At 38.9% G+C, this 26,609-nt stretch overlaps 1 protein-coding gene across 1 annotated transcript in view; it reads right to left on the bottom strand.

Moving 5' to 3' along the window:
* LONP2 (lon peptidase 2, peroxisomal) overlaps window positions 1-26,360 on the bottom strand; it is a 1,625,174-nt gene extending 1,598,814 nt beyond the window's left edge. Inside the window, exon 1 of the mRNA XM_044081964.1 lies at window positions 25,987-26,360. Coding sequence (XP_043937899.1) covers window positions 25,987-26,219 — 233 coding nt within the window. The 5' untranslated portion in view covers window positions 26,220-26,360. The remainder of the gene's footprint in view (window positions 1-25,986) is intronic.
* Between the last annotated feature and the right edge of the window lie 249 nt (window positions 26,361-26,609).

The raw sequence follows: 26,609 nt of genomic DNA, 5'->3' as shown, positions 1-26,609 counted from the left end.
GAGAGAGAGAGAGACAGAGAGAGACAGAGAGAGAGAGAGAGACAGAGAGAGAGAGAGACAGAGAGAGAGAGAGACAGAGAGACAGAGAGAGAGAGAGAGAGAGACAGAGAGAGAGAGAGAGACAGAGAGAGAGAGAGAGACAGAGAGACAGACAGAGAGAGAGAGAGACAGAGAGAGACAGACAGAGAGACAGAGAGAGAGAGAGACAGAGAGAGAGAGAGAGAGAGAGACAGAGAGAGAGAGAGAGAGAGAGACAGAGAGAGAGAGAGACAGAGAGAGAGAGACAGAGAGAGAGAGACAGAGAGAGAGAGACAGAGAGAGAGACAGAGAGAGAGACAGAGAGACAGAGAGACAGAGAGAGAGAGACAGAGAGAGACAGAGAGAGAGAGAGAGAGAGAGAGAGAGAGAGAGTGCGAGTGACAGAGTGCGAGTGACAGAGTGCGAGTGACAGAGAGAGTGCGAGAGAGAGTGAGTGAGAGAGAGAGCGAGAGAGCAAGAGAGAGAGAGAGAGCAAGAGAGAGAGAGAGAGAGCAAGAGAGAGAGAGAGAGAGCAAGAGAGAGACAGTGAGTGAGTAATTGAGAGTGACTGAAAGACAGGAGGACCTGGATAAAAGGGAAAGGGAGAAAACATGTCAGACAGAGGCAAATTTGTAGTAAGAAGGGCGATTTTGAGTTTTGGAGTCTGGGTGGGCTAATCAGAGAATATATGCTTAGAGTCCCTCTTTCCCTTAGAAGACTTACAAGGCTGCCTACACACAAAGGAAGCCTTAGGATGACAGTTTCTCTAAAATTTAGGTATGGGAAAAAGATTAGTTTAAGATCCCGCATGACTTGTTTAAGTCTGTACATCACAAAAGGTAAAGCAAACAGCAGCTGTACAAAAGAGATTCTGATTGTCGGGATCATTCAGTAGCCTGGCTTTAATGTCATCAGGTAGAGCCTGGAGGAAAAGTCAAAAGTAGCTGCTCATAAATGAACCAGAAGGAGCAGCCCTAGAGGTTGCATCAGCTGCATAACCACACTTGGAGTGACAGCCTGAGAAGTGTAGCTCAACAAGGACAGGGCAGCAGTCTTACCTTCAGAATCAGAAGGTCAGACAACCCTTCCCCCATGCTGTGACAACAGCCAAAACGTACATGGTCATAACAGTCTGATAATTAATGTTCCTAAAGGCCAAAGTGGCAAAAGTACATTTTTTTTTCCTCCAGTCTCTTCACAGCCTGGCTGTCTTGATCATAAGGAAGAATTCTGGACAAGGACAGAAGCTTGGATGGCTTATCAGACTAAAAAGAGAGAGACCACCACAGGGTCTGAAGAACTCTGGCATCTTACAAAAACAAACAGTCAGGCTTCTCAGGGTAGGACACTGGAGTCAGAAGCCAAGAAGGCAGCTGCAAAATGTATCTAATAAGGGATCCAATACAGGGGGACGGGCACAAGGTTTAGGAGATTCCATCTCCAAAAGCTCATATTACTACTTATAAATATCACAGACTTGTGAGCAATCCCACTTAAAATGATCCATCATGTAAACTACTGTGTCCCCAAAGAGCAATTCCTCAAATGGAGGATCAAGGACACTAGGAATCCTGCTTCCTCAGACCCATAGTCTAAACAGAGGTAATGTGCGAGTAGGACAGTGATTCATCCCCAGAGTCCACCTCCTCATTTCAAGAATCAGACTCCCCCAAGGGGGTGCAGGAAAAACATTCTATGAGGAGATCTTGAAGCCATCAGGAGATTAAACAATCCTAGAAGTCAATCCCACCAAAGATCTTTAGCAATGGAAGGAACTTGCATAGTTTTCTGCTTCATCTGTAGTGGGAATAGTTTTGTTTAAGGTTGTAGAAACTGTGTTTAAAGGACAATGTGGAGGTGATTTAAAAAAATTATACTGAAGAAAGGGAATTATATTGGATTTTTAAGTTCTGTGCTGATAGAAAACCAGGTATTAATGACAAGGTCTCTTTAAGACCGGTTTTAAAGTCAAGGGATTTGCATAAGTAATTGATAAAAGCAAAATGATTTTTTAATTGCTGTGTGTTTAAAAGCTGGTTTTGCTACATTTTTAAATTGTCTGAAGAAGAACTCTGTTCAAACCGCTTATGTATTTTATTAAATATCAGTGTTTGCCAAGCCTTGACTCTGGGATTCCTTTGTTTTTGGCTTGCTTTTTCTACATTTTGAGGAGTTCCCAGCTTTTGGCCTGTTGGAGGTATTTCTCTTTTTGGAAAAGGTATCAGGTACTTTGTCCCTAACCAGAATTTGGGGAATCCTCCTAGGCCCATTGGAAATTATTAGTTGTAGTTCCTCCTCACTGTCACAGGTTCATAGGTTGGTACTAGGCCATCAGCCGTGGGGCCTATACAAGCCTAGTCATAACAATTCCCTGACTATTTCTTCCCACAGTATTTACTTCCCTGGACCCCTGTCTAGCAGGGCGGCTGGCGTGATCCCTGGGGTAAATTTCCTATCTCCCATCCAATCATCAAGGTTCCTTATGAAGAGGGCCAAAGACGCGCTCTGCTCGACATTTATGGGCAGTCTATTCCAGAGTATAAGGAGTCTCTGGGTCAGGAACCTTTCTCCAGCATGTTTTGTTCATTGTGATTACAAGGTTTAGATCCCCGGAGCGTGTGGCTCTGAGAGATTAGGATTTCTCGAAGTGCAGCATGTCCAACAGCTTTGAGTTTGACATGGCCTTGTATGTTAAGCAGAGATCGCCTCCGAGTAGATGATATGCGACAGAGTACAGCTGGAGTTTTTTTTTAGACTGTCAGCATAGGGCATCTGCTTTAGGTCTGTGATTCTTTTAGGGAGGTATTTCTGCGGCCTTTCCATTTGTTACAGATGTCTTGAGAGGTACATACCAAATGGGCATTGTATTCTGTAATGGGTCTAATGAGGGAGGAGTACAGTGGGAGAATGACCTTTTTTCTGGATGAAAAGCCCTTAGTGATGAGGTGTGCCACATGGAAGGATTTCCTGACTGTTGTAGCGATGTGGTTTTCAAAGGTGAGACTACTGTCCACCTGTGTCCCTTAGTCTCTTATCACACTTTTTGTGTTTAATGTACTGCCACCTATGTGGTAATTCACAGGTACATGTTTTTTCCCAAAGGGGATAACTATACATTTCTTGGCATTGAGCTTTAGCCCATGGCTCTGGCACCAAGCATCTATTTCTGTAAGGCCCTTTTGTAGAATATCCACATAATTTGGGGAGTCAATAATGGCTCCCACTTTGCAGTCATCTGCAAACTTTGTTACCCAGAGTTCCTTAGTGTTGGCCTGTATTTCAGAGAAGTAGATGCCAAACAAGCGCGGTCCCAGGACTGAACCCTGAGGTACTCTACTTGTCTGGAGCTGGATTTGGAGTCAGCTACTTTTACAGTGTGGGTTCTGCCAGTAAGCCAGTTGGCAACCCATCGAGTGACGTAGGGATTAATGCCCAGTTTAGTAAGTTTATCTATGATTCCAGAGTGGAGGATGGTGTCGAAGGCCTTGGCAAGGTCCAGATAGGCTGTGTGGACCACCTTACCCTTATCTACAGCTCTGGAGACTGACTCAAAGAAGTCAATCAGGTTCAGGAGACAAGATCGGCCCTTCACAAACCCAAACTGGGTGGGGTTCAGTGTTTGAAGGTTGCCAATGTCTTTGTTTATAAGTTCCATGATAATACGTTTCATGCCCTTGCAGATCAGGCAAGTCAGACTGATGGGGCAGTAGTTCCCAGGATCCAAGGTGGAGCCCCCCTTGTGGAGTGGGATAACTGTAGCTGTGCGCCACTCAGTGGGCACGAAGCCTGAGGTAAGGCTACAATTAAACATGACACTAAGGTGAGGTGCTAGTTCATTTTGTAGTTCATGTAGTACAGAGCCTGGGATGTTATCTGGTCCCATGGATGCTGCATTCTTAGCTTTGGAGAGTGCGGTTTTTACCTGTGTGGCCGTGATTACTGGAATTTGGCAATCATTCGGTATTGAGATGGGCCCTTTAGGGGATGAGAAGGGGGTGAAGTTGGCACTGAATCGATCTGCCAGGATACTGGCAATATCCTTGGGATTAGTATATTTAATGCCATTCTGTTGTAGGTCTGAGCATTGCCATTTAGATTCTTGACATAGCTATAGAATGCCTTGTGGTTGTCTTTGGAATCTTTGGCAATTTTATTTTCGTAACTAGCTTTGGAAGATTTTATGAGGGATCTCAGCTTCTTACTGAGGCTGGTAATGGAGTTTTTTGCATCCTGGGATTTTCCTCTTTTCTGCAACAGTTTCTTCCTTCTGTTGTAAAGTTTGTTTATGGCAGGGGACCGCCAGATTGGCTTCCTTTTTTTGGAGGAGAGGGTCTTGGTTCTATTTGGGATTGCACAATTCATGCACAAGTGGATGTGCTGTCCACTGCAGACATCTGCTTAGCCTCAGAGGATGTGCAAGAGGTCAGTTCTAGATCCACAGAATGATATTTCCTTTGCCAACCGCTCTAAACATAAATCAGATAAAGGGAGAGAGGACATCCTTGCCTGGTTCCACAGTTTAAACACAGTTTTTCAGGGAGAAACCGTCCCACTTTAACTCTTCCTCCTGATCCTCCATACATCCTCCTAATTTAATTATTTATATCTGTTTACCAGGGTAGTACACTGATCAATACTGACCAATTTCAGTCTCTGCTCAGGTGAAATACAAAACATTTCACAAACAAAAAACACAGAAATCTAAGCAGTGACAGAGTAGTTCAGGCTAATTATACAGAAACAACTCTATATGCGTTCTAGTAAATAAGCACATTGCAACTAACAATATATACATTTGTTTCTAAAGTGGGTCAATCTTCGGGGAATCTTGAGAGACAGCAGACTCGGAAAGCAGACTCGGAAAGCAAACAGGTTAGGTGATATGTCCTGTGTTGAAGTAGGAAAGGAAACAGGTTAGGTGATATGTCCTGTGTTGAAGTAGGATCATTTAGCTTGAACTGCTTTTCGAGTTGCATTCTGAATTTGGAATAAGTGTCGATTCCCTTAATGTTGGTGGGGAGAGCTTGGCAAAGAGTAAGTGCCTGACGGGGGAGAAAGTGCAGTATAGTGGAGTTTAGTTCTAGGGGTAATGAGAGTTGGTGTGGTTTGTGAGTTGTGTTAAACAGAAAGGGAGGGGGAGTCCCAAGTGAAAAGACTTACTCTGGTGGATTATTTTAATCAAATCTAGAACAGAAGTTGCTATTAAAAAGGGGATAATTAGTAGGGCATATAAAATGCTGCATAACTATAAGAAATAACCTTATTATTGTAGTAGGGAATCCAAAGGCTTCCATTGCCATCTCCTAAAATCCCAGCTTACTCTGTTGAACCTTTTGTTTTTAATATTTGTACTGCTGTATTCCCTATAAAGGGGCCATTTGGCTATCAATGTTCGGAAATAATACAAATAGAGGACTGACTAATTTGAAAGATCATTGCAAGCTGCAGGCTTACCCAGACACTCTATAAAACTAGTCATCAAAATACTGATTTGCATTTAATATTAAGATATGCACGGTACTGCATTATGGTAATTCATGTGCAGATGTTTTCTGTATCAGATTAAGACCTAAGGGTAACAATTGCTAATTTGAGACAAATATTAATCATATTGTAAGGAGATGCTATGGAATTATGTGGGACATATTTTAGACAATCTATCCATCCTCAACTCCTTTTCCCCATTTTGCACATGGGGTTAGGGTCACTTCAACAGTAACAATCGTCTCAAGCCAAGGTTTACATCACCAGGTGGCAAGCCCCTGCCTCGATAGTTCATCCGTACCACTCACTTGCACCTATGGCCAATTTAGAGTGTTCAAGCCACCTACTGCATGTCTTTGGAATGTGGGAGAAAACCAGAGGACACCCATGCAACCAATAGGAGGACATGCAGACATCTGCACAGAAGGCACCCCAGCTGAGAATCGAACCACAGAACTTCTTGCTGTGAGGCGACAACGCTAACCCCTGCACCACCTATCACCACTAGGAAATCTAAGGCATTACTACTTTACATAATGAATTAATTATAACTCACGCAAAATAGCGCTCTGCTTTGTGTGTGTGTGTGTATATACATATATATATATATATATATATATATATATATATATATATATATATATATATATATATATATAAACAAAACATTATAAAGAGAAATTTCTTTCTACAAAGGTTTACTAGGCTTTGGAAATCTTTTCCTGCATCCATAAGAAGTGTTTGTAGTACAACAACCTTTAAATTATAATTAGATTCTTAGCATGGCGTACCGACTACTCAGAGGTGACCTATGCCTAACATACAAGGCTATGGCAAAACACCTAAGGAGAACCCAATCCACCAGAGTTACACACTCAAGGGACATTAACCCGACAGCAACAATAAATAGAACTTGAAGGGACAGATTTGTGTCCCAGAGACTCCCCTTGCTCTGGAATAAAGTCCCCATATATGTGAGGAATAGCCCCTCACTAGCACTCTTCAAGAGAAATCTTGATGTGTGAATGGGAAACAAGAAATTCACTCTGGGAATCACGTCTATGGCCCTGCTCAACAGAGGCGCAGGTAACTAAACCCTATGGGAGGCGAAAGCCTAAACATTTTGGCTAGGCTTAATTATGCCCTAGGGCCAATAGCCTAGTACTTACCTATGAACCTATGGTGACAAAGTTCATGAATCATGATACTGAATACAAGCTCCACGATATCCTTCCAGATGGTTATAGAGTTTGTTCCCCAAACTTTTAACATGAATAGTTATTATTTGTTTTCATTTATCAATAGAAAATGTTTTAGACGATGCATGCCTATATAACTTGTACTTACTGCTGACGGCTATATACATTCCTGCACGTATAACTGAAATAGCTTTACAATGAAAATATGAACAGTGGAAATATTAATATGACTCATCATTGACAATCATAATTGAAGTTTGAAGTATAGAGTTACGGTTACAAGAAAAGGATTCTGGAGGCAGGAACCCAATCTCTCTTTTATCCATTAAAAGAAAAGACAATTATATTCAACAGTTCACAAGACTTTTGCCACTCAGAAAACAGAAACTGCTTTTTAAACATACCAGACAATTTAAATGCCTTTAAGTACTTATACAACTAAGAGAACATTAATTACTAACTCTTTCAAGTTGGGTGATGATTTAAAACACAATAAAAATATTTTCAACAAAAAAGTTTATTATTAATTCACAATCAGAAAGGCAAGTTTTGCAGAGGCAAGATGTTTGAAGAAAATATTTTGGGAGCCAATTTATGTGGCACATATGTTCAAGAGAAAAAATGCAAATAAAAGCCCTAAAAAGGATGTCAGTCCAAGAAATGTCATTAAATTCAATCATTTTGCTAAGAAAAAAAGGCATGTAAATCTGATGATGCAGAAAAAGAACTGAGCCACATTGTATAGATTGCAGATACAGTCAGAAACCACAGATGTCTGCTAATTAATTTGCAAAAAGTTGCTAAAGCTTCAGGCCAGATCAGATCATTATAGTTGCACATACCGATTCTCATAATTGTTGTATCACAGCAAACAAGACATTGGGTCACAAGTTAAGGGAATTCCTTACAATGTTTTTGGACTTATTTCTCAATATGTCATGGTCACTAATTGAAAATGTTTGCTGGGTTATACTGCAGAGGAGGAATACTTGATAAAAAGGATTGTTGCAACATGAGTTACTAGTAAAAGTCCAGAAACAAAATAGCCAGCAGAAATGGTGGAGTACAAAATAACTTTTTAATACAATAAAAACTTAGAGGGTAATATGCCCAACTACCTATCCATCCAAACCGGTTTCGGCTACAATAGCCTTCTTCAGTGAAAATAATGAAACACATAGTAACCATTTAAATACATAGATTTATATATAGTGACATAAAGGCAGTACATTGGTCAATTAAAGTTGGTCATTAAAACCAGGTGGAAATAAAGCCCATAATTTGATTATCCATTTGCGTTCCTTGAAATTCAGTAAAACCAACCTGACTTCTCTACATTTACCTACAATACAGTAAATGACAATAAAATGGAAAGAAGCAGAATTATGTTTACCAACATGTTTAAACAAGGCATTTTAATGTGTTTGTTCCTGATATCACTAAGATGCTCCCCAATCCTAATGCGAAAAGGCCGAGAAGTCTGACCAACATAGAATGAGGAGCATGTACAGGTAGCTAAGTAGATGACCCACTCTGTACTACAACTGGCCCAAAAGTTGATATTAAAGATTTCAGATGTACTGCGACTGCTAAATTCTCTCGTATGTTGAACTTTACTACAATAAGAGCAGTGGCCACATGGTATACAACCCAACACAGGGCCACCTCTCAATGTATGTTGAATAGAAACAGTGGAGTTAGGACCCACCCTCTAATAATGGCTGAACAGGGATCCTAGTGTCTGACCTCTCCTAAAAGAAAAAGAACATCTATCCCTCAAGAAAGAGTGTAATTTCTCCTCTGCCATCAAAATGTTCCAATGTTTGTTAATAATGTTCATGAACCCATGTGTATTGCGTCCATAAGTGGTAACTAGACGACCCAGATGATTAGATGAATCATTATGTTTAACCTTGTAATGTAACAAGTCAACTCTGTTTTGATTTGAAGCCCAGTGACAAGCAGTGCTAACAGTACCTGGTGGGTAACCTCTCTCATGAAACCTGCATATTAGATCATCTCTAGCGGTCTCAAAAGTTTGTTGGCTTGAACAAATCCTTTTGGCTCTTAAGAATTGTGACTTGGGGATATTCTGGATGATATGTTGTGGGTGGAAGCTGGTAGGAGTGAATTATATTCCTGAAATTTCCTATACATCCGAGTGGAAAGAGTATCCTCATGATTCCTGCTAACCTCAACATCAAGGAAAACAATCCTAGATTTGTGGTAATTTACTTTAAACTCAATTCCCCACACATTATCACTGAGGTAGCCAATAAATTCCTGAAGATAAATTTCATCCGACTTCCACACCAACCAACAATCATCCAGATATCGCCTCCAGATATCAAATTCATCCATGTATATATTATGGTTACAGTCATAAATCATAACCTCCTCAATATGGGCCATAAAAAGGTCCGCATAAATGGGTGCAAAAGAGGCACCCATTGCTGTACCCTTGACCTGCCAAAAGCATTGGTCCTGGAAGTCGAATACGTTGCTGGTAAGAACATATTCACCCAGGCACACCAAAAAGGTATTGAAGCCTGGTTGGTAAAAAACAGATCTCCCCAACCAATAGTCCAAAGCCTGCAAACCTGCCCGATGTGGGATATTTGTATATAGAGAGGTTACATCCAAGGTACATAGCAACCAATGGGGCTCCAATTGAGTGTCACAAACAATATCCACAAAATGAGTCGTGTCCTGAATTCTGGCTCTTATAAGAGGTAATAGTGGTTTTAAAAAATGAGTCAAATATTCAGACAAGGGTTCGGTAATTGAGCCACATCCTGATACAATTGGTCTCCCAGGGGGGCATCTGACATCCTTATGTATTTTGGGTAAAAGATAATATTGTTTACATGGAGATGAAACAGTCAACTGATGTATATCTGACTCCGTTATGATGCCCTCCCCCTGGACCTGTATCAGGAATGAGTCAATTTTGGTTTGGAAGTGATTAGTTGGGTCCAATGATATAGCCATATAATATTTTTATATCCCCCAATTGTCTCATTGCTTCCTTATTATATTCAGCTCTATCCTGAATCACTACCACCCCACCCTTGTCTGCTTGTACTATCACAATTTCTTTATTGTTCTTAAGCTCATCAACACAATGTACCTCCTCTTTAGAGAGATTATTGTAAGATACCTGAAAATCTTTAAGATTAAAATGTAAATCCTTCAGGACATTAGCTTGAAAAATAGATACCAAATGTGACATAGGTGGAACAAAAGATGATTTTTTTAAATCTAAACCCTGGAACTGCCTGAACAGTGTCATCTTCAAAAAACAATTTCAGATTTAGAAGATGACAAAAAATAACCACATTTTGTGCTAAAGTGTATTCCAGAACAAAAAAGCCAGGAACAAAATGAAGCCCTTTATTAAGAACTTTAATTTGTAAATCATTGAGGTGTATAGATGAAATATTACGTACATTTATATTGTTTATTAATGTTCTATCATCAGTTTTAGCAAACTTTCCAAACCCTCCATGGGTTTGACATTTTTTGTGTTGCCTCCCCCCTCGTCTGTATCTAAACCCAAAGGGTGTGACAAACTCCTCCTTTTGGGATCAGGTAAGGCATCCATGTGGTTATCCTCCCCTTCAGTGTTGGAGGACGTATCCTCCCCGGATGTATAGCTCAATGATTCAGAGCTGTGTTTCAAAATAGATTTAGGTCTTTTCCTCTTGGGGGCCGAAGGTTTATTGTTAGGAAGCATAAAAGTAACATTCCTAGGCATATCAAATGGTTTGCCTCTTTCATAATCTCCTATATCCCTTTGGAACTTTTTCAATTTTTTATCCTTTAAAACTTGTTCTAACTTAAGTAGTTCTGTTGTTAACTGGTTCACCCGGGAAGTAAAAGATCCACTAGATTCAAATTTATTAGCCACCATACAAATAGTTTCTACCTCCTGAATACCTAGTTTGACCGCCCGTTTCTACCTCCTGAATACCTAGTTTGACCGCCTGTTCATAAAAACTGGCTAAAGCATCCACAAATCCCAAGGATGCTGACTGTTGGATTTGTGTCCACTCATCCATTAATTGTTCGTCAATATTATGTACCAAAGGTTGTACTTTAACCCTTAAACCACGTGGTGTGATTTTTTTTTTAATTGGTAAGCCTTGAACAGGCATAAATGCCAAACATTGGTCCGAAGACCTTTCATACTTTTACCCAACTTGAAAAATAATGATTCACATAGTTTATCTGGGTCTTGAATACACCTCGAGGAATCGTTGCCCATATCTGATACCCCCAAACCAAAAATGGTCAGATCATTCATATCAGATGCTAGGCCTTTCGCAAGAGGAGTCAACGCCATGCTACAAAGAACAAACGGTGCAAAAGGCAAATATAAACCTCCACAAAAATGCTAATGAATCAGACGGTTTTGCTAACAGCAAAAAATGAAGCTAATCTATATCTATAGATTCCATCCAAAGTCACCCTATCGGACAGAAAAAGTGTCTTATCAAACACAAAAATTATTGCCCAATATTCCAGTTACTGGGACATACAATTACATATATGGTAGATTATGTATAATGGTGGATATTAAATCAAATCATGGACAAAGCCAAAAGCGTATAACAGAATCTAATAATGCTAATGTACAAAGATACAATAACCAGCCCTTGTGATCTGCCCTAAATGACACAGAAAATTCACAATGCTACGTATCAAACCACTCAGAAAACCACTGAATGTAGATCAAAATTGTCAACTCTTACTTAAAAAATATCCACCAAAACCAAAGATAAATAGTATTAATACACATATATTGATGATACAATAGCTAGCCCCTGTGGTTATTAAGGTCCAATCCTCTAAATGAAATAACCACACTGCTGTGGTATCATTATAGTAAAATTAGGGCCATATTAAAATCGGCCCAAAAGAGATGGTTTGGAACATCCACTCAATATCATAACCACCTATATATATATTCCAAAAAAAGGATCACAAAAAAAAAAATTATATCATGGACTCAATTGTCGTGTTGATGCAGAAACCCTCATAAAAATATATATAATAATCCAATTATAAAGTCTACATAAATTGCTGTAAGCAGGTGTCAATATTCAAAAACTTTAACTGGAAGAAAAAATGTAATTCTAATAATACATATTACCGCCAGGTTGACACCATAGAACCATATCACAGCATAGATACCACCCAGAGACTAAATATTCAAATATGGGAAAATTAAAGGAGACTCGGCCCCCAAGGGAAAGACGTACCAAATCAGAATCACTAGAGTATAATAAAAAATATCATATTAGGTGTTGGAAAACCAAAAATACCTATAGTTCAATCACAGATAAATAGGTATACTGAAATTATGTACTCACACAATGCCCCTAAAGTCACCAATGTGTTATCATAATACATATACCTTAAGTTGTAAACCAAAATTAAAGTGAATGGTAATTATCAATTGAATTGTTCAGCAAACCATGTTATACAAACAAGATGAGAGCCCACTTTAAGCCATGCATTTATAAACTGAACAAAAAATGCCGAAAATAAACCAGTTGTTCCCTTTACAGCCGTAATACAATACCACCCATATAAACAGTACACTAAAAATAAATCCCTTAAGTAGATTAATAGTCTAGATATTATATAAAAATCAAAAAATGGTATTAACCCCATCTATGAATGAGTTACTACCATGACATATGGTAACACAAAACAAAATTTAACTTTGCCACAAATATGAGCAGGAGTCCCACCAAAGGAGAGAACCGTAACTGTAAGCTTCGTAAACTCTGCCAAAGCCTGCTGTATAATCATAAACGAAAAAATAAATAATGAAGCAAATAAACATCATACGATTCCTCAACCCCTCTTAATAGAAGCAATAATCGCAATATGTCCAAAAAGTCACATCAGAAATCTAAAGCTAGTGAAACAATATTCCTAGCTTTAGAATTGACCATTTAGGTCGTAGTCCAACAGATGAGGAAACGAGTCGATCAAAAATGAAAACACAAAGTCACCTGTAGTATAAATCTTTAAGTAATAAAACACATAGATCTGCCTTCCTTTACACAATCCCGATTCTTTCAAAAACTGAAGGTATCGATGGCAGTCCCCCAACTAAATAATGTAGAAATCATTGAGAAGAGTACAAAAAAGCCCATACGACAGTTCAGTCAGTACGACAATTTAGTCTCAGACTTGCTTGGGGATCCGTAAACAACAGAAGGCCACGAAACCCAAACTCCAAGAAATGCACATAAAAAATGATGCATGTTAAGCAATACATCCGCCAAACAAGAATCAAATCAAATGTCCAAAAAAACTCCTGACCGTCTGCCCAAATGTAGAAAAATGAAAAATGTCCCACTCAAAAGAAGGGAAACCACCAGACGCCAACAGCACCAAAAGGAGAAAGAAACCAGTAAGCAACATGGTGCATATACGGCAACTGCTCGGCTAAAAAAAAATCAACAATCCTGAAACAAAATAGCCAGCAGAAATGGTGGAGTACAAGGTACTGTTAGCACTGCTTGTCATTGGGCTTCAAATCAAAACAGAGTTGACTTGTTACGTTACAAGGTTAAACATAATGATTCATCTAATCATCTGGTCACCACTTATGGACGCAATACATGTGGGTTCATGAACATTATTAACAAACATTGGAACATTTTGATGGCAAAGGAGAAATTACACTCTTTCTTGAAGGATAGATGTTCTTTTTCTTTTAGGAGAGGTCGAACACTAGGATCCCTGTTCAGCCATTATAAGAGGGTGGGTCCTAACTCCACTGTTTCTATTCAACATACATTGAGAGGTGGGCCTGTGTTGGGTTGTATACCATGTGGCCACTGCTCTTATTGTAGTAAAGTTCAACATACAAGAGAATTTAGCAGTCGCAATACATCTGAAATCTTTAATACCAACTTTTGGGCCAATTGCAGTACAGAGTGGGTCATCTACTTAGCCACCTGTACATGCTCCTCATTCTATGTTGGTCAGACTTCTCTGCCTTTTCGCATTAGGATTGGGGAGCATCTTAGTGATATCAAGAACAAACACATTAATAATGCCTTGTTTAAACATGTTGGTAAACATTTCTGCTTCTTTCCATTTTATTGTCATTTACTGTATTGTAGGTAAATGTAGAGACAAGTCAGGCTGGCATAATTTACTGAATTTCAAGGAACACAAATGGATCATCAAATTAGGGGCTTTATTTCCACCTGGTCTTAATGACCAACTTTAATTGACCAATGTACTGCCTTTATGTCACTATATATAAATCTATGCATTTAAATGGTTACTATGCGTTTCATTATTTCCACTGAAGAAGGCTATTATAGCCGAAACCGGTTTGGATGGATAGGTAGTTGGGCATATTACCCTCTACCTAAGTTTTTATTGTATTAAAAGTTATTTTGTACTCCACCATTTCTGCTGGCTATTTTATTTCAGGATTGTTGATTTTTTAACCGAGCAGTTGCCGTACATGCACCACGTTGCTTCCTGGTTACTAGTAAAAAGGACAGCAATAATATCTCCACATTTTATGACGTGGCTGCCTATGCAGCACACTAAGTCTTGCAGTACGTTTGGACAAACATTTACTAAAGTGGATTACAACAGCTAATGCTGAAAGAGTTCAGAGAGTAGCACTTTGGAGAAGTTTGCCAATTTTCTTCAAGTCAGTGGTCAACTTCAGAAGAAATCACCTAAATGTTAATCTACAAACTGTATTGACTGTTTTCTTCACCTAGTACAATACCCATGATATTGTTCATGTGCTTTAACAAGGACTTGGATGGTATGCCGCATGCAGGTAAAACTGAAAATGTCATGGAGCCAGGAGACTGTGATTTAACATAATCCAAAAAGACAAGCTTGGGACAACACACACTTATCCACTTTTTATAACAAACAAGTGCCTAGTCATTTGTGGTTCTACTTAATGAGCTATAAAATTGAAAAACCACTAAAATCACTTCCCTTTCTACTGCGCTTGCCAGCTGTTACTAACAAATTTAAAAGGAAAACAGACAAAGCCTAAGAAAGGCTTTGATTGTGGTGTAGCTTTTGTGGAGGACATACTACTATCTGAATGCACTGAAAAAAAGAATATGATATATATTACTGTGCAATACTTAAAAGGTACGCAAAATCATATAGGCTGAAATCTTAAGATAAGTGATGTTGGTTATTGTAAGTATGGTGGTGGAGAAAAAAAGGTATAAACAAATCTCAAAAAGGTCCTGTGAAGACTGGACGAGAAGGGTGAAGGCTGCCAGCCTAGCCAGACAGAATTTTATATATAATTATATCATTTGTAAATATTAATGTAAACTACAGGCTTGTTGTCTTAAATGTAAAGAAATACTATTACATGTGGAACTTGAAATAAATATGACAACAGAGCACTCTACTGACCAAAGTAAAGCATGTGGTGTCGAAAAGTCTAGATGAAGACATTCTTTTTACTGTTTTAACCAAGAGTTAAATTACTAGATTTCAACATGGAAATGTATTTTATTGCTCTGTTCCTGACCAACTACAAGATAACAAAAGAGAGATGTTAAGAATGTAAATGCAGTTAATGCGTTGCCTGGGAACACCAGGAAAGTTTAAAAAGATGATGTAATGTTTATCAGAACTGCAATAGCAATTTAAATAGAGAATCAAAAGGCATTAAGCATTTTTGTCTGTATCATCCAACTCACAGCACTCTGTCGGTTTTCTTATGTAAGTTATCTTAGACTTGTGTTTTCTTGCAGAGATATCTAGAACTAGAAAGATTAGACTAAGGTGTTTTTCTGTGATGTCAGAACTGTACTACTGAATTATTTTAAGTATTTCTGTGTGATCTCTGAACTCTTGACTAGCACTGACTGTGTGGTAGGAAGTACCGTCTTGTGATTGTAATTATTTATTATTAAATATGTTAAAACCTTTTAACAGTGGCTGGTTTGTGTAGACATAAGTTAAGCTCTAGAGTATGTTGCATGTATACAAGGATCCTGTATCAAGTCACTCTAATAAGCCTTGAGACTGTTTAGTCATACTACCAATTGGATAATAATATTGCACAGTAATAACTGGACACCCTTTTAAGGGCCTTTGGGTAGCTGATAATATTAGCTGGGTGGTGGCAAGTAGTACTACCTTATAGTCTGGGTAAAAAGGGCACAGCTGGAGAACCTGTGCCAGCCTTTCCCAAAAGTGTCTGTGTGGTCGTATAACCTCTTATCTCAAAGTGTGTGCGTTAGCTACGTGGGCAGGGACACAAAGCACTAGTGTGGGCAGGGACACAAAGCACTAGTTGAACAGATGGTGCTGGAGATTTTAGCTTGCCCAGCTCGCTGAGATCTGGACCCTACAGGTGTGCCAGTGGGGAGTCTTACTGGGGACCTGGAGAGCAAGGGAGCGACCTGCCCCGGACTGACTGTGATCTCTGTGTGCTCTTAAGGGAAATTTCACTTTACTGTGTGTATTTGTTTTCCTTTCCTCTCATATGACGTTAGTGGGGGGGGGGGGGTTGAAGCTCCTTGGTTGCTGGGCCAGGGCATAGGTGTCACAAGTTCATGTTATCTGACAAACAAAAGCATCAAAATCAAAGATTTTCTTAGTATGGTAAACCAGTTATTTAGGTTTGCATGAAGTCTGTCATAGGTTAATGCACCTTTACGGCAGGTTAGTTCAGTAATTTCATTGCAGCTCCTATTTAAGCTGTTAAATAACAAATCAGAGCCCTACAGACCCAGGCCGTGTTGTTTACATCACTCGCCAAGTATACAACTACAGGCTAAGAAGTCTGTAAATGGAAAAGGTTCACTGACTGCAATAAGCAATACTGTTTGTCAGGTTTAACTATTTTTGCCAATATAAATATGTCAGAAAAGGTACTGTGGCATCCAATCACAAACCACTAAAAGCTATTTTGAGAATAGCCATTACCATAGAAGGCTATATGTGGTGGCAGTGGCTTTTGCAAGCAAGGACACTCCCTACAGCCAGTACTTTGAGTTCCTGAATGTAGGAAATGATGAATAAATACATAGGATTATGGTAAATCCCCCTAATGATGGAAATTATCAAATTTGAATGGCCATATGCCAGTCCACAACTATTTGCTGGTTACTTCAATCACAAAGCAGAGCTCACACAAATGGATAGAGTTTTGCTCAAAAGGGAAAATAATCATTATGCCATACATTTGTTCAGCTATGTGCATCTAAACATCTGTACACCACTTCAGCTATGAAAAATATTCAAAGAGAGAGCAGGCACACTTTAATGACCAGGAATGAATAAGTAAATTGCAACATACAAGCACAAACAGCAAAGTTAAAAGGGGAACAGAGGACTTTTTCCAGTTCCAGAAAGATCATTGCATGTAATCATTACAGATTTATTCATGTAGAACTGCTGAAAGTATATATCCAGTGTTGATCACTATAGCAAATTTTCTGAACCTGAGAAGCTGAGTACAACCAGTTCTGCTGTTATTCTGAAGATTAAAGCTGCATTTGCCAGACACAGTATTCAAGACAAAAAGTTACATCAGATAATGGTCCGCACTACCAAAGCTTTTCAAACCCTCCCAGTCATATGTGATTTCACACATCTCAATAACATAATCTCCAAAGAGCAACGCAGTAGCTGAACTGACCAGCTCTCAGTTAAACTGAGAAATAAATAAAACTGCTAACTTAACAGTGAGATGAAACAAACTCTATATTTCTGCCTGCTTGAATTCATAAAAATTCCAGCTAATAATTTAATGTACCCGGCACAGGTTCTGTAAGGTAGAAGATTCCATTTGCCTATGTCAAATACAAGCAAACAGTTGGCACCAGAGACTGTAAAATCCAGAATTCATGAGAGAGAAGATACAAGCATAACCAAATCAGACAGACAAAAACAGTTTTCACTGCAGGCCATACAGTTGCCTATTTCACACCAAGGAGATAGTGCTCACTGCCAGTAAAAAAACTGGGCAATGGGAAACAGCAGGAATATTTCAAATGAGAGAATAAGAGAGATACCCCCATATATACATCTATATGGGTCTATAATCATATGAGCGAATCACACAAATTGCGAATGCTCATAATATCGAACCTACCATACCTCAAACTTTCTATTGTGGGGGGCTGTGTCCCCACACCCCCCGCTAAACATATATTCCAACTTCAAGATTGCACTACAGTGAGGAAAGAGCAAATATCCCATTCTTCACTGCACCACAATCTCAGAAAAAGCATTTCGAGGTCTGGTACATAACACAGAAAGTCTTTGGCTAACGAAGTTCGCAGATGACGCCTAATGATGTGGACATCCTGCAAAAGGGCCTCAGAGACAGATGCCTGGTGTCAAAACCATGGCCTCAAGCTCAATGCCAAAAAGTGCATTGTCATCCCCTTTGGTAAAAACTCTGTACCCATGAACTACAACATAGGCGGTAGTAAACTTAACACCGAAAGTGTGATAAGAGACCTTAGGACACTGGTGGACAGTAGTCTCTCCTTTGATAATCACATCGCCACAGTAGTAAGGAAATCCTTCTACGTGGCACACCTCATCACAAAAGGTTTCTCATCCAGAAAAAAAGAGGTCATTGTTCCCCTCTACTCATCACTCATTAGAACCATTATAGAGTACAACGCCCCTTTTAGTATGTACCTCACAAGACATCTACAACTGGAAAGGCTGCAGAAATACCTCACAAAGAGGATTACGGGCCTCAAACAGATGCCCTAAGCAGACCGTCTCAAAAAACTCCAGCTTTTCTCCGTCGCATATCGCTTACTCAGAGGTGATCTCTGCCTAACATACAAAACTATGTCAAACCCAGAGCTGTTGGACATGCTCCACTTAAAGAAATCCCAATGCCTCTGAGCTACACGCTCTAGGGACCTAAACCTTATCACCACAATAAACAGAACATGCCGGAGGGATAGATTCCTGTCCCAGAGACTTCCCATACTCTGGAATAAACTACCTATCTATATCAAACAAAGCTCCTCATTAGCACTCTTCACGAAAAATCTTGATGATTGGATGGGAAATAGGAAATTCACCTCGGGGATCACCTCTGTGGCTCTGCTCAATAGTGGCACATTTTCTTGGGTGGCAAAAGCCAGGGTACCTTTTTGGCTGGGCTTGTATAGGCCCCAGGGCTAATAGCCTAGTACCTACCTATGAACCTATGAAATGAAGGCATTTTATAATGAACTTGCTTGTTCATCCTATGAAACAGTCTCATGTAACTTTATATTCACTACCAAAAGCGATGCTGACTGTTCCAGAAAGATCTAAAAGATCTATGGTAACTCTCAAAGACTGAACTGCACAATGACGATCAAGACATCTTACTAGATAATGTTGTCTTGTTTAACCTAAATTTGTTTACAGATGTTTAACATGCTCACACCAAGTAATAAAAATAAGTGCGTGATCCTGTACTATTAAATGAACATGACATTTTCTTTTATAGAAAGGGGGAAGAAACATCCGCTTGGATAATGCTGATTACATATATGAACTATCACCCTGCCCAGGTAAGAGTGAGAATCAGACTTCCCAAGTTTACAAAAGGCAACAACTTTGTGAAGGTGTCAAATGAAGCTCAACATGTGGCAGCATATGGATAGCGCAGTGGTGTAGTGGCAGCATTGTCGCCTCACAGCAAAAAGTTCTCTGGTTCAGTTCTCAGCTGGGATGCCTACTGTGCAGAGTCTACACATTCTCCTTGCATTTATGTGGGTTTCCTTCGGGTGTTCCGGTTTCCTCCCATGTTACAAAGACATGCGTCTAGAGCGTTTCCCCCTGGGTCTCTGCTGAAAATTGGCTTTGTTCCAAGTCGGAAATTCTCGGTTAACAAATGTCAAATAAAATAAATAAGTGTGCATGCATCTATGCAATACATGCCTATGTTTGCTACAATGGTTTCATCAGCATATTAGGCTACCATCAGGAGAATTAAAGAACTCATGGCGTTGAGGCCAAAATCGAACACAAGGTAAATGCAAATGAATAAGGGTGATTAACTAGCTGCATATTATCCTAAGAGTCACATTAGAAATGTATTGGCTAAACATCTTTATTCTGTAAGTATTTCACTTTTGATACTTTAAAATTATCCCCAACAACCAAAGGAGACACTGAATAGATAGGGTCAAAACTCTAACACTTGGCTGAATATATATAACCACCTAAATGAAAAGGTAATCGCTGAGGTTGTAGTATTCTGGCAACCATAATGGACGATATAAATTTAGACTGGAACAACAGTAACTTCTACTCCAGCTCATCCATAAATCATATTATTTCAGTAAACAAAGTCAAAAAATTTGAAAGCATCTTAGACTGCATGATTATATCTGCACCAGACAGTACAGATAGCTCATCAAATGAGGAACTGAAAGCACAACTGCAAGTTGTCAAAACTTTTTCAGATGATATAAGAATGTCATTTGGTCTTGATAAAAGTGCAAAAGCAACCTTTAAAACAGGAAAACCTCAGTTTGGGATAAGAATGTGATATAAAAGAACTTGAGCAAGAAGGGGTATAAAATATTTGGGAACTGATGAAGGATCAAGAATAAAACACGAACAAATGCAAATAAAACTTAGTAAGGAATACTTAAGACTTAAATTAATCCTGAAAACAGCACTGACGTCTAGGAACAAAATCCAAGCTATAAACCAATTTGCTCTTCCTATCCTAACTTACAGTTTTGGAGTGACTGACTGGCCCCAAAACGTGTTGCACAGATTAGATAGGAAAACAAGAAGGATGCTTCATGCTTACCAAATGATTTATAAAAATCAGTGCATACCAAAACTATATAATCCCTGTTCGAAAGAGGTATGGGCCTCCTTAAAATTGATTATATGTATAGATCTGCAATCGTGGGGCTCCACACATATCTGCTGACCTTGCAAGACCCAATCGGAGTGAAAGTTTTGAAACATGAGGAGAAGAAATCTATGATGACCTCTCTGCTTAATTTATCAGAAGCATATCGGCATCAAGCAGGAATGGAAACTAAACCAGAAGTAGATAAAAATCAGGCAGCAAATGAATGTGCCAAAAAAAACAAAAGAAAGAATATAAGGTGAAGAACCAGATGAGAAGACAAGAAATGTGGAAAATGCATAAATATAGCTGCAAGTATACAAGGCTTCTGGAAGAACCTCATGTTGATCAAGAACAAAACAAACACAGGAATGGTTAAGGAGAGGAGAATTCAAACCAAGAGATGAAAGGTTAATACTGGTGGCTCAGGATAGTGGACTGCATACATATTGGTTTACAAAGTCCATTGAACATGTGGGAGAAACAGACACATGTAGGTTTTGTAAAACCGAATTGGAAACAGTTGCACACCTCGTTGTTGGTTACAACATACTAATGGCAGGACTGTATACTGAAAGGCATAATAATGTGGCAAGACTGTTGCACTGGGGATTGTGCAAATGTTATGGTACTGAAGTGCGAACATGAGCCACAAAACACCATAAAAAATGAAAAAGTCTACAGCACATGGCAATCATCCATTATCAACAGTTCAAAAGATGGATGCTAGAAAACTAGATACAGAGGTCCAAGAAAAGAACACAAAAGTAGCATTGACCTCTGAAATCGCCACACTCAGTGACTACAGTGTCTTGCTATAGAGAGACACAAAGTCATAAAATATCAGGATATGCTGGCAGAAATGAGAGCAATGTGGAAGAAAGACACTCAGACAGCTCCAATAGTAGTAGGAGCAACAGGTCTTATAAAAAATAATCTACAGTCTTATTTAGATACGTTACCAATATATGCAACTCCATGCAAACTACGGGAGTCACTACTGGACGGGAGTCACTACTGGGCACATTGCGGATGCTGCAAAGAGCACTTGGCTGACATCAAAGATTGAAACAATACTGATTTCATGAACTTTAATCATACTTTGACTTATTAATGGGGTCCATTCCCATCATGGAATTAGATACCCAAAAGATCTGGAGAAATTAAGACACTACTGACAAAGGTCAAAATGATGAACACCTGTGTTACTGACTGTCATCTCATATCTACAACCCGATCATACCCAAAACTCAACAAGCCATATTACTTTTACAACTTCCAAATTCCAAAGCTTTCAGCTTCTACAAGTTTACTTCTATACTTGGAGAAATTAATGGGCTCACTCATGTACTGCACCCAGATTCTATCACTGACTGCTTCAACACCTCTTTCCTGAATGTAATGAACAGCTTGGCCTAGCCAATCCAAAGAAAACTGCACCAAGGCAAAACACTGCATTGGGTTATCTCAAGCACATGATCACCTTTCAAAGAAAGACATAATTGGTTGAAGGATTAGCACAAAGACAAAGCCATGGCCAATCATGCAGCCTATAGAAGCCAAAGCACAAGGTCAAAAATATGCTTCTGATTAGAAAACAGATGCATAACTACTGTGATGAAATAAATAAAACCTCACATGTACAGTATCACAGGCAGCAAACCTTGTTTAAACGTAATTCATAAGAGATTTTGGTATTTTAAAACCCAAATATTAAACCTTGGGAAGACAGTTCACCCCAGTCTACCACCAAGTGCCAATGAAAAAAGCACTGACAGTGAATTTAGACAGTAATACTCGAAAATATCACAACACAAACTTTAAATTTTCACCCACAAAACAACTAACCTCCGTGTCTACTTCTGACCAAAGCTCAATCTCCAAATTGTAGCCTTTTCTTTAATGTGGAAACTGCTAGGCAAGCTGAAAACTTGTTCCACTGCCATGGATAATCAAGACACTGAAACACTTAAAATTAGCTGTACAGGCAACTGTTTACCATGTCTCTGTCCCTGTAAACTACCACATCAGAGATATTATCTGCCACAAAATATGTAGCCTTCTGCCACGGTTTCTCTGCAAAATTTTAGTGAATTCTTAAATGTGCATTCATTATCCCTTCTCTACAGGTAAAGGTCATAGGGAGATATCAGGTTATCATGCATCTTAATAGCTTTGGTCTCTAGCAAAATAATTTTGATCAGCAGTAATGGAATTTCAAGAAAGCAACAGACTACAGACTGTCCTCCTGGAATTTACTGAATTCATTCATTGCAAACTTAACACAAGTGAATTTATCAGTTTAGATTTTTCAAAAGCTTTCAAAACTCAGTCAGTGCATATTACTCTCTATCATACAGTAATTGATTCATGAGTTATCTAGTACCAAAACTGTCCTCTTCAACTATACCATGTTTATTTTTCATTCCCGGGTGGGAGTAAGGCAAGGCTCACTCTGAGTCTATGCTTTCTCCTGTCTCTCAGTTAGATGTCTAAGAAATGTAGACCTGTTACAGTGATTCAATATGCTGAGGAGTCTACATTTTTACTCAGGCAAAACTGTATATGCTGTGTCCAGTTCCTCTAAGACTATGACCATACCATTCACAGTTAGTTCATTACCCCAAGGTATAATCAAACTATCAAATCCTTTCAAAAAAAAAAAAAAGCAAGCGTTGTTGTGTGCTAAAATCCCACTTTCTAATTCTCTGTGTTGCAACTCTTTCCAAACAAGAGAGTGCCATCTTCTGCAATTAACTCCTTTTTTCAGTCCAAACTGGTCTTATCAGCATGATTAACTAAAGGTCTGCATTACAATGCCCCACTTTATGCCCACATAACATCAGAAGTTATATTTTATATGGTATTAGACATTTACCATAATATACTCCAATAATGGAGTAATGGTAGAAAATAATGCTATTTCCCTTGTTTGTGTTACTGTTATATTCATAAAGTTAAAGACTTGTTGACATTACTGTTTTTTCAATACTATACATTTGCACAAAAAAAATGCTGTCAATTCAAGGTAATTCATAACACCAAACTACTGCAAGTTACAGTCAATGAAGAAGCTAGGTCTGAGTACCATATTAATAAAGTTGTCCTCCAAGGCGCTCAGCATTTACAGGGGGTAAATTCTGGCATATTTGTTGCATAATCTCCTATATAAGTATTCTTATGGAGCTCTACTCCTCTCTAACTGTCAAGTTAAACAAGATTATAGCCAAACAGCAGACTGGTACAAACCTCCAAAGCAAGACCCATCACTGTTTATACCTAAAAATACACTGGACTTGAACTGAACTATCAAGTCAATCCTATACAACTCAAGACAGTACACTCGTTCCCCCACAAACAAGAAAAAGCCCTGTCATTTAGTCCACAGTATACTACATGTCACGTACCTTGTCCACATTTCTCTTATGTGAGCCAGCCCCATTAGCAGAGGCAGATAAAACACTGGTCCAGCCGACTCCAGCTCGATTAGTGTCTTGGTGCTTGTTGGAATTTGGTGCAAAAGGAATGGCATGCCTAACCTGTGAGGAGGATAGAGTGGCTGTCCAGTACCACAGCTTTTTTAACCAAAGTACTGATGTAAGGATGGCCTAAGGGTGAGCATTCAGCCCAAACTCTTCCATACAATAACCCTCACTGCAAGTACGTAGGAGCATGCACTCACACAGGGAAGGCACAGTAGTTCCTACTATGACAGAGGTCACACTTTTCCCCACCTAGAGTGAGGTTAGGGTTTAAATACTTCTTCACTGCCAACAGGCCAGTGACAACACAAAATAACCATCATAACTGTCTGAAAGGCAACAGTGCTATTGGCCTCTTTTGCCCTGGTGATGAGATAATGACGACTAAGCAGTGGCAGTAGCTTAACAATCAGTAGATTTTGTGGTGGTGGAGTTATCATAAAAACTACAAAAAAAACTCCTGTGGTAACTCTCTCTTTTCTAATGGTTTGTTGAAATTCCAGAAGTGTGTCTTGAAGGCTATTATACTATTATGCAAAGTAAATACAAAATTAAGTTAAAATAAAATTATCAAGGAATCATTTTGCCAAGACATGGAAATAAATCTGCTGGAAGGAATCTAGAATAAAGTCTTTGATAATGATCCATCGGATGGAATAGAACAAAAGACTAGAGGAGATGCATCTCTTCTCACCTATTACCAGAAGAGATTGGAAGACATGAAACCAATGCAAAGGACGGAGTCAGGGAGATGTGAAAGGGACAAACTAAACAAGAAGGAGAAGAAGAAGGGCACAAACGCAACACATTGCAAGAACTAAATACTCTAGTTTTCAAAAAGTACTTACAAAGAGTTATAGACTTGTAGCATGGGTTACTGTAATGGACAGTGGACAGAGAAACAGAAGGAATCCACACAGCAATCAAGGAGGAAATGGAAAAGATGGACAGACAAGGATAAGAGGGGCAGTAGGAACTAAGGAAATGTAGAGTGTTCAGTATTGTTAAACAACAAAGTAGACAGTTTCCTTTTGCTTTCACACAAATGGAATGGAATGAAATTGTGGTAACCAATTCAATTGACCTTTTGTACTCACTTGCTTACCCTTTTCTCTTCTAAACCTGGTCCAAGTTTCATTCACGTTTCCTTTTTTTTCCTCATTCACTGATACCATCTCTTCATCCTACAAGGTTCTGCCCAGGCTAGCTATTCTTATATTGAAGGTCTGGCACTTAAAAATCATTAGTAAAATGCCTTTAAATGTTGTAAGCATTATCACTAGCGAGTGTTATTTTTTACTAGGTATAGTCACATGTTGATGCTGCAATGGTTAATTTATGCTATGTATTACCAATATAGTTTCTGCTCGTCAAATTCTTATACTGCACTGTATGCAAACTCCTTTCAAATGTAGACCATGCACTACGAGCACTTCTTGTAGCAATTTGTAAACAACTATGCGAGTCTATTGCTCCTTTTTTCCATCCCCATGTCAGACCATGCCAGTCAATTAATAAATCAGAAAATAACTTTAATAAATCTGACTGTTCTGAAATCCCGTCTTCACTTCAAGTAAGGCACCCGTAGTTGGTGGTGTTTGTGTTACTTATCTTGTCAATTCCATTAAACAGCAAACCTGATAAATGTATTTAGCTATAATGAATGCAGACCTTTAGAGAAAAAAGTACACTTTACTCAAGTGCTAACTTTTCCAGTAATTTAATAACCCAAATGTACATCTGGGTCACTGTCTGGTTTTGGGCATCCATCGTATAAACGGCCGCTGTACCACTACATAAACAAGCATACAGTTTTTAAATTAGCAAGGGGCACACATTCATAAGACACTTTTAATACAAAAAAGATCTACAGCTATACCATTCACGCACTATTAAAGCTTATTAGTACCTAACAGTGCATTTTACCTGACAGTACCTGTGCAATGTAGGTAGCTCCTCAGCGTCACTCTCAGGGTCCCTGGTATTTGGAATGACTCCAATAATGGTACTTTTTAGTGAAGTTCCCTTTAGCAGTCTGCTCCTTACCAGTTGCATATTTCTACCGGTTTCCACACTAATTCTCATAGTGGAACCTGGTAGCAGAACGCCTTCATGGACAAGGAGGAGAGGAAGGCGACTGGGAATCTGTATGACGCTGTTAGAAGACATGACTATCCTAAAGCTGATATTTCAAAATTAGACACACTTCATAGCAAAACTAGCTTTCACAGATATTTAAGTTACTATCACATTGCACCACCTAGGTGACGAAACGGTAAAAGTCCAAAAAAGCCTAACTACGGAAAGAGAACTAGGACCTTATTTATTTGTTTCGTTTTTTTTTTTTTTTTTTTTTTTTTTTTGACAGCGATATAATTCGTTTCACGCCCTCTATCGGCAGATTTCAATTTTGCCTTTTGAGGACAGATTTTACAAACCACAATTAATAACGTTGCCTCTGTGTGTTGATCCTATTGGTTTAAGATTTTTTTAACACTTTTATTGGCAAATTTACATTTAGAAAAAAAGTAATCAAACTGTATTAACAAATTAACATCA

This window comes from Protopterus annectens, chromosome 8.part1, assembly GCF_019279795.1.
Source record: "Protopterus annectens isolate FY-2018-M chromosome 8.part1, PAN1.0, whole genome shotgun sequence".
In the NCBI taxonomy this organism is placed as follows: domain Eukaryota; kingdom Metazoa; phylum Chordata; order Ceratodontiformes; family Protopteridae; genus Protopterus; species Protopterus annectens.
Note: the sequence above shows the minus strand (reverse complement) of the source record. Positions and strands in the feature narration are given on the sequence as shown.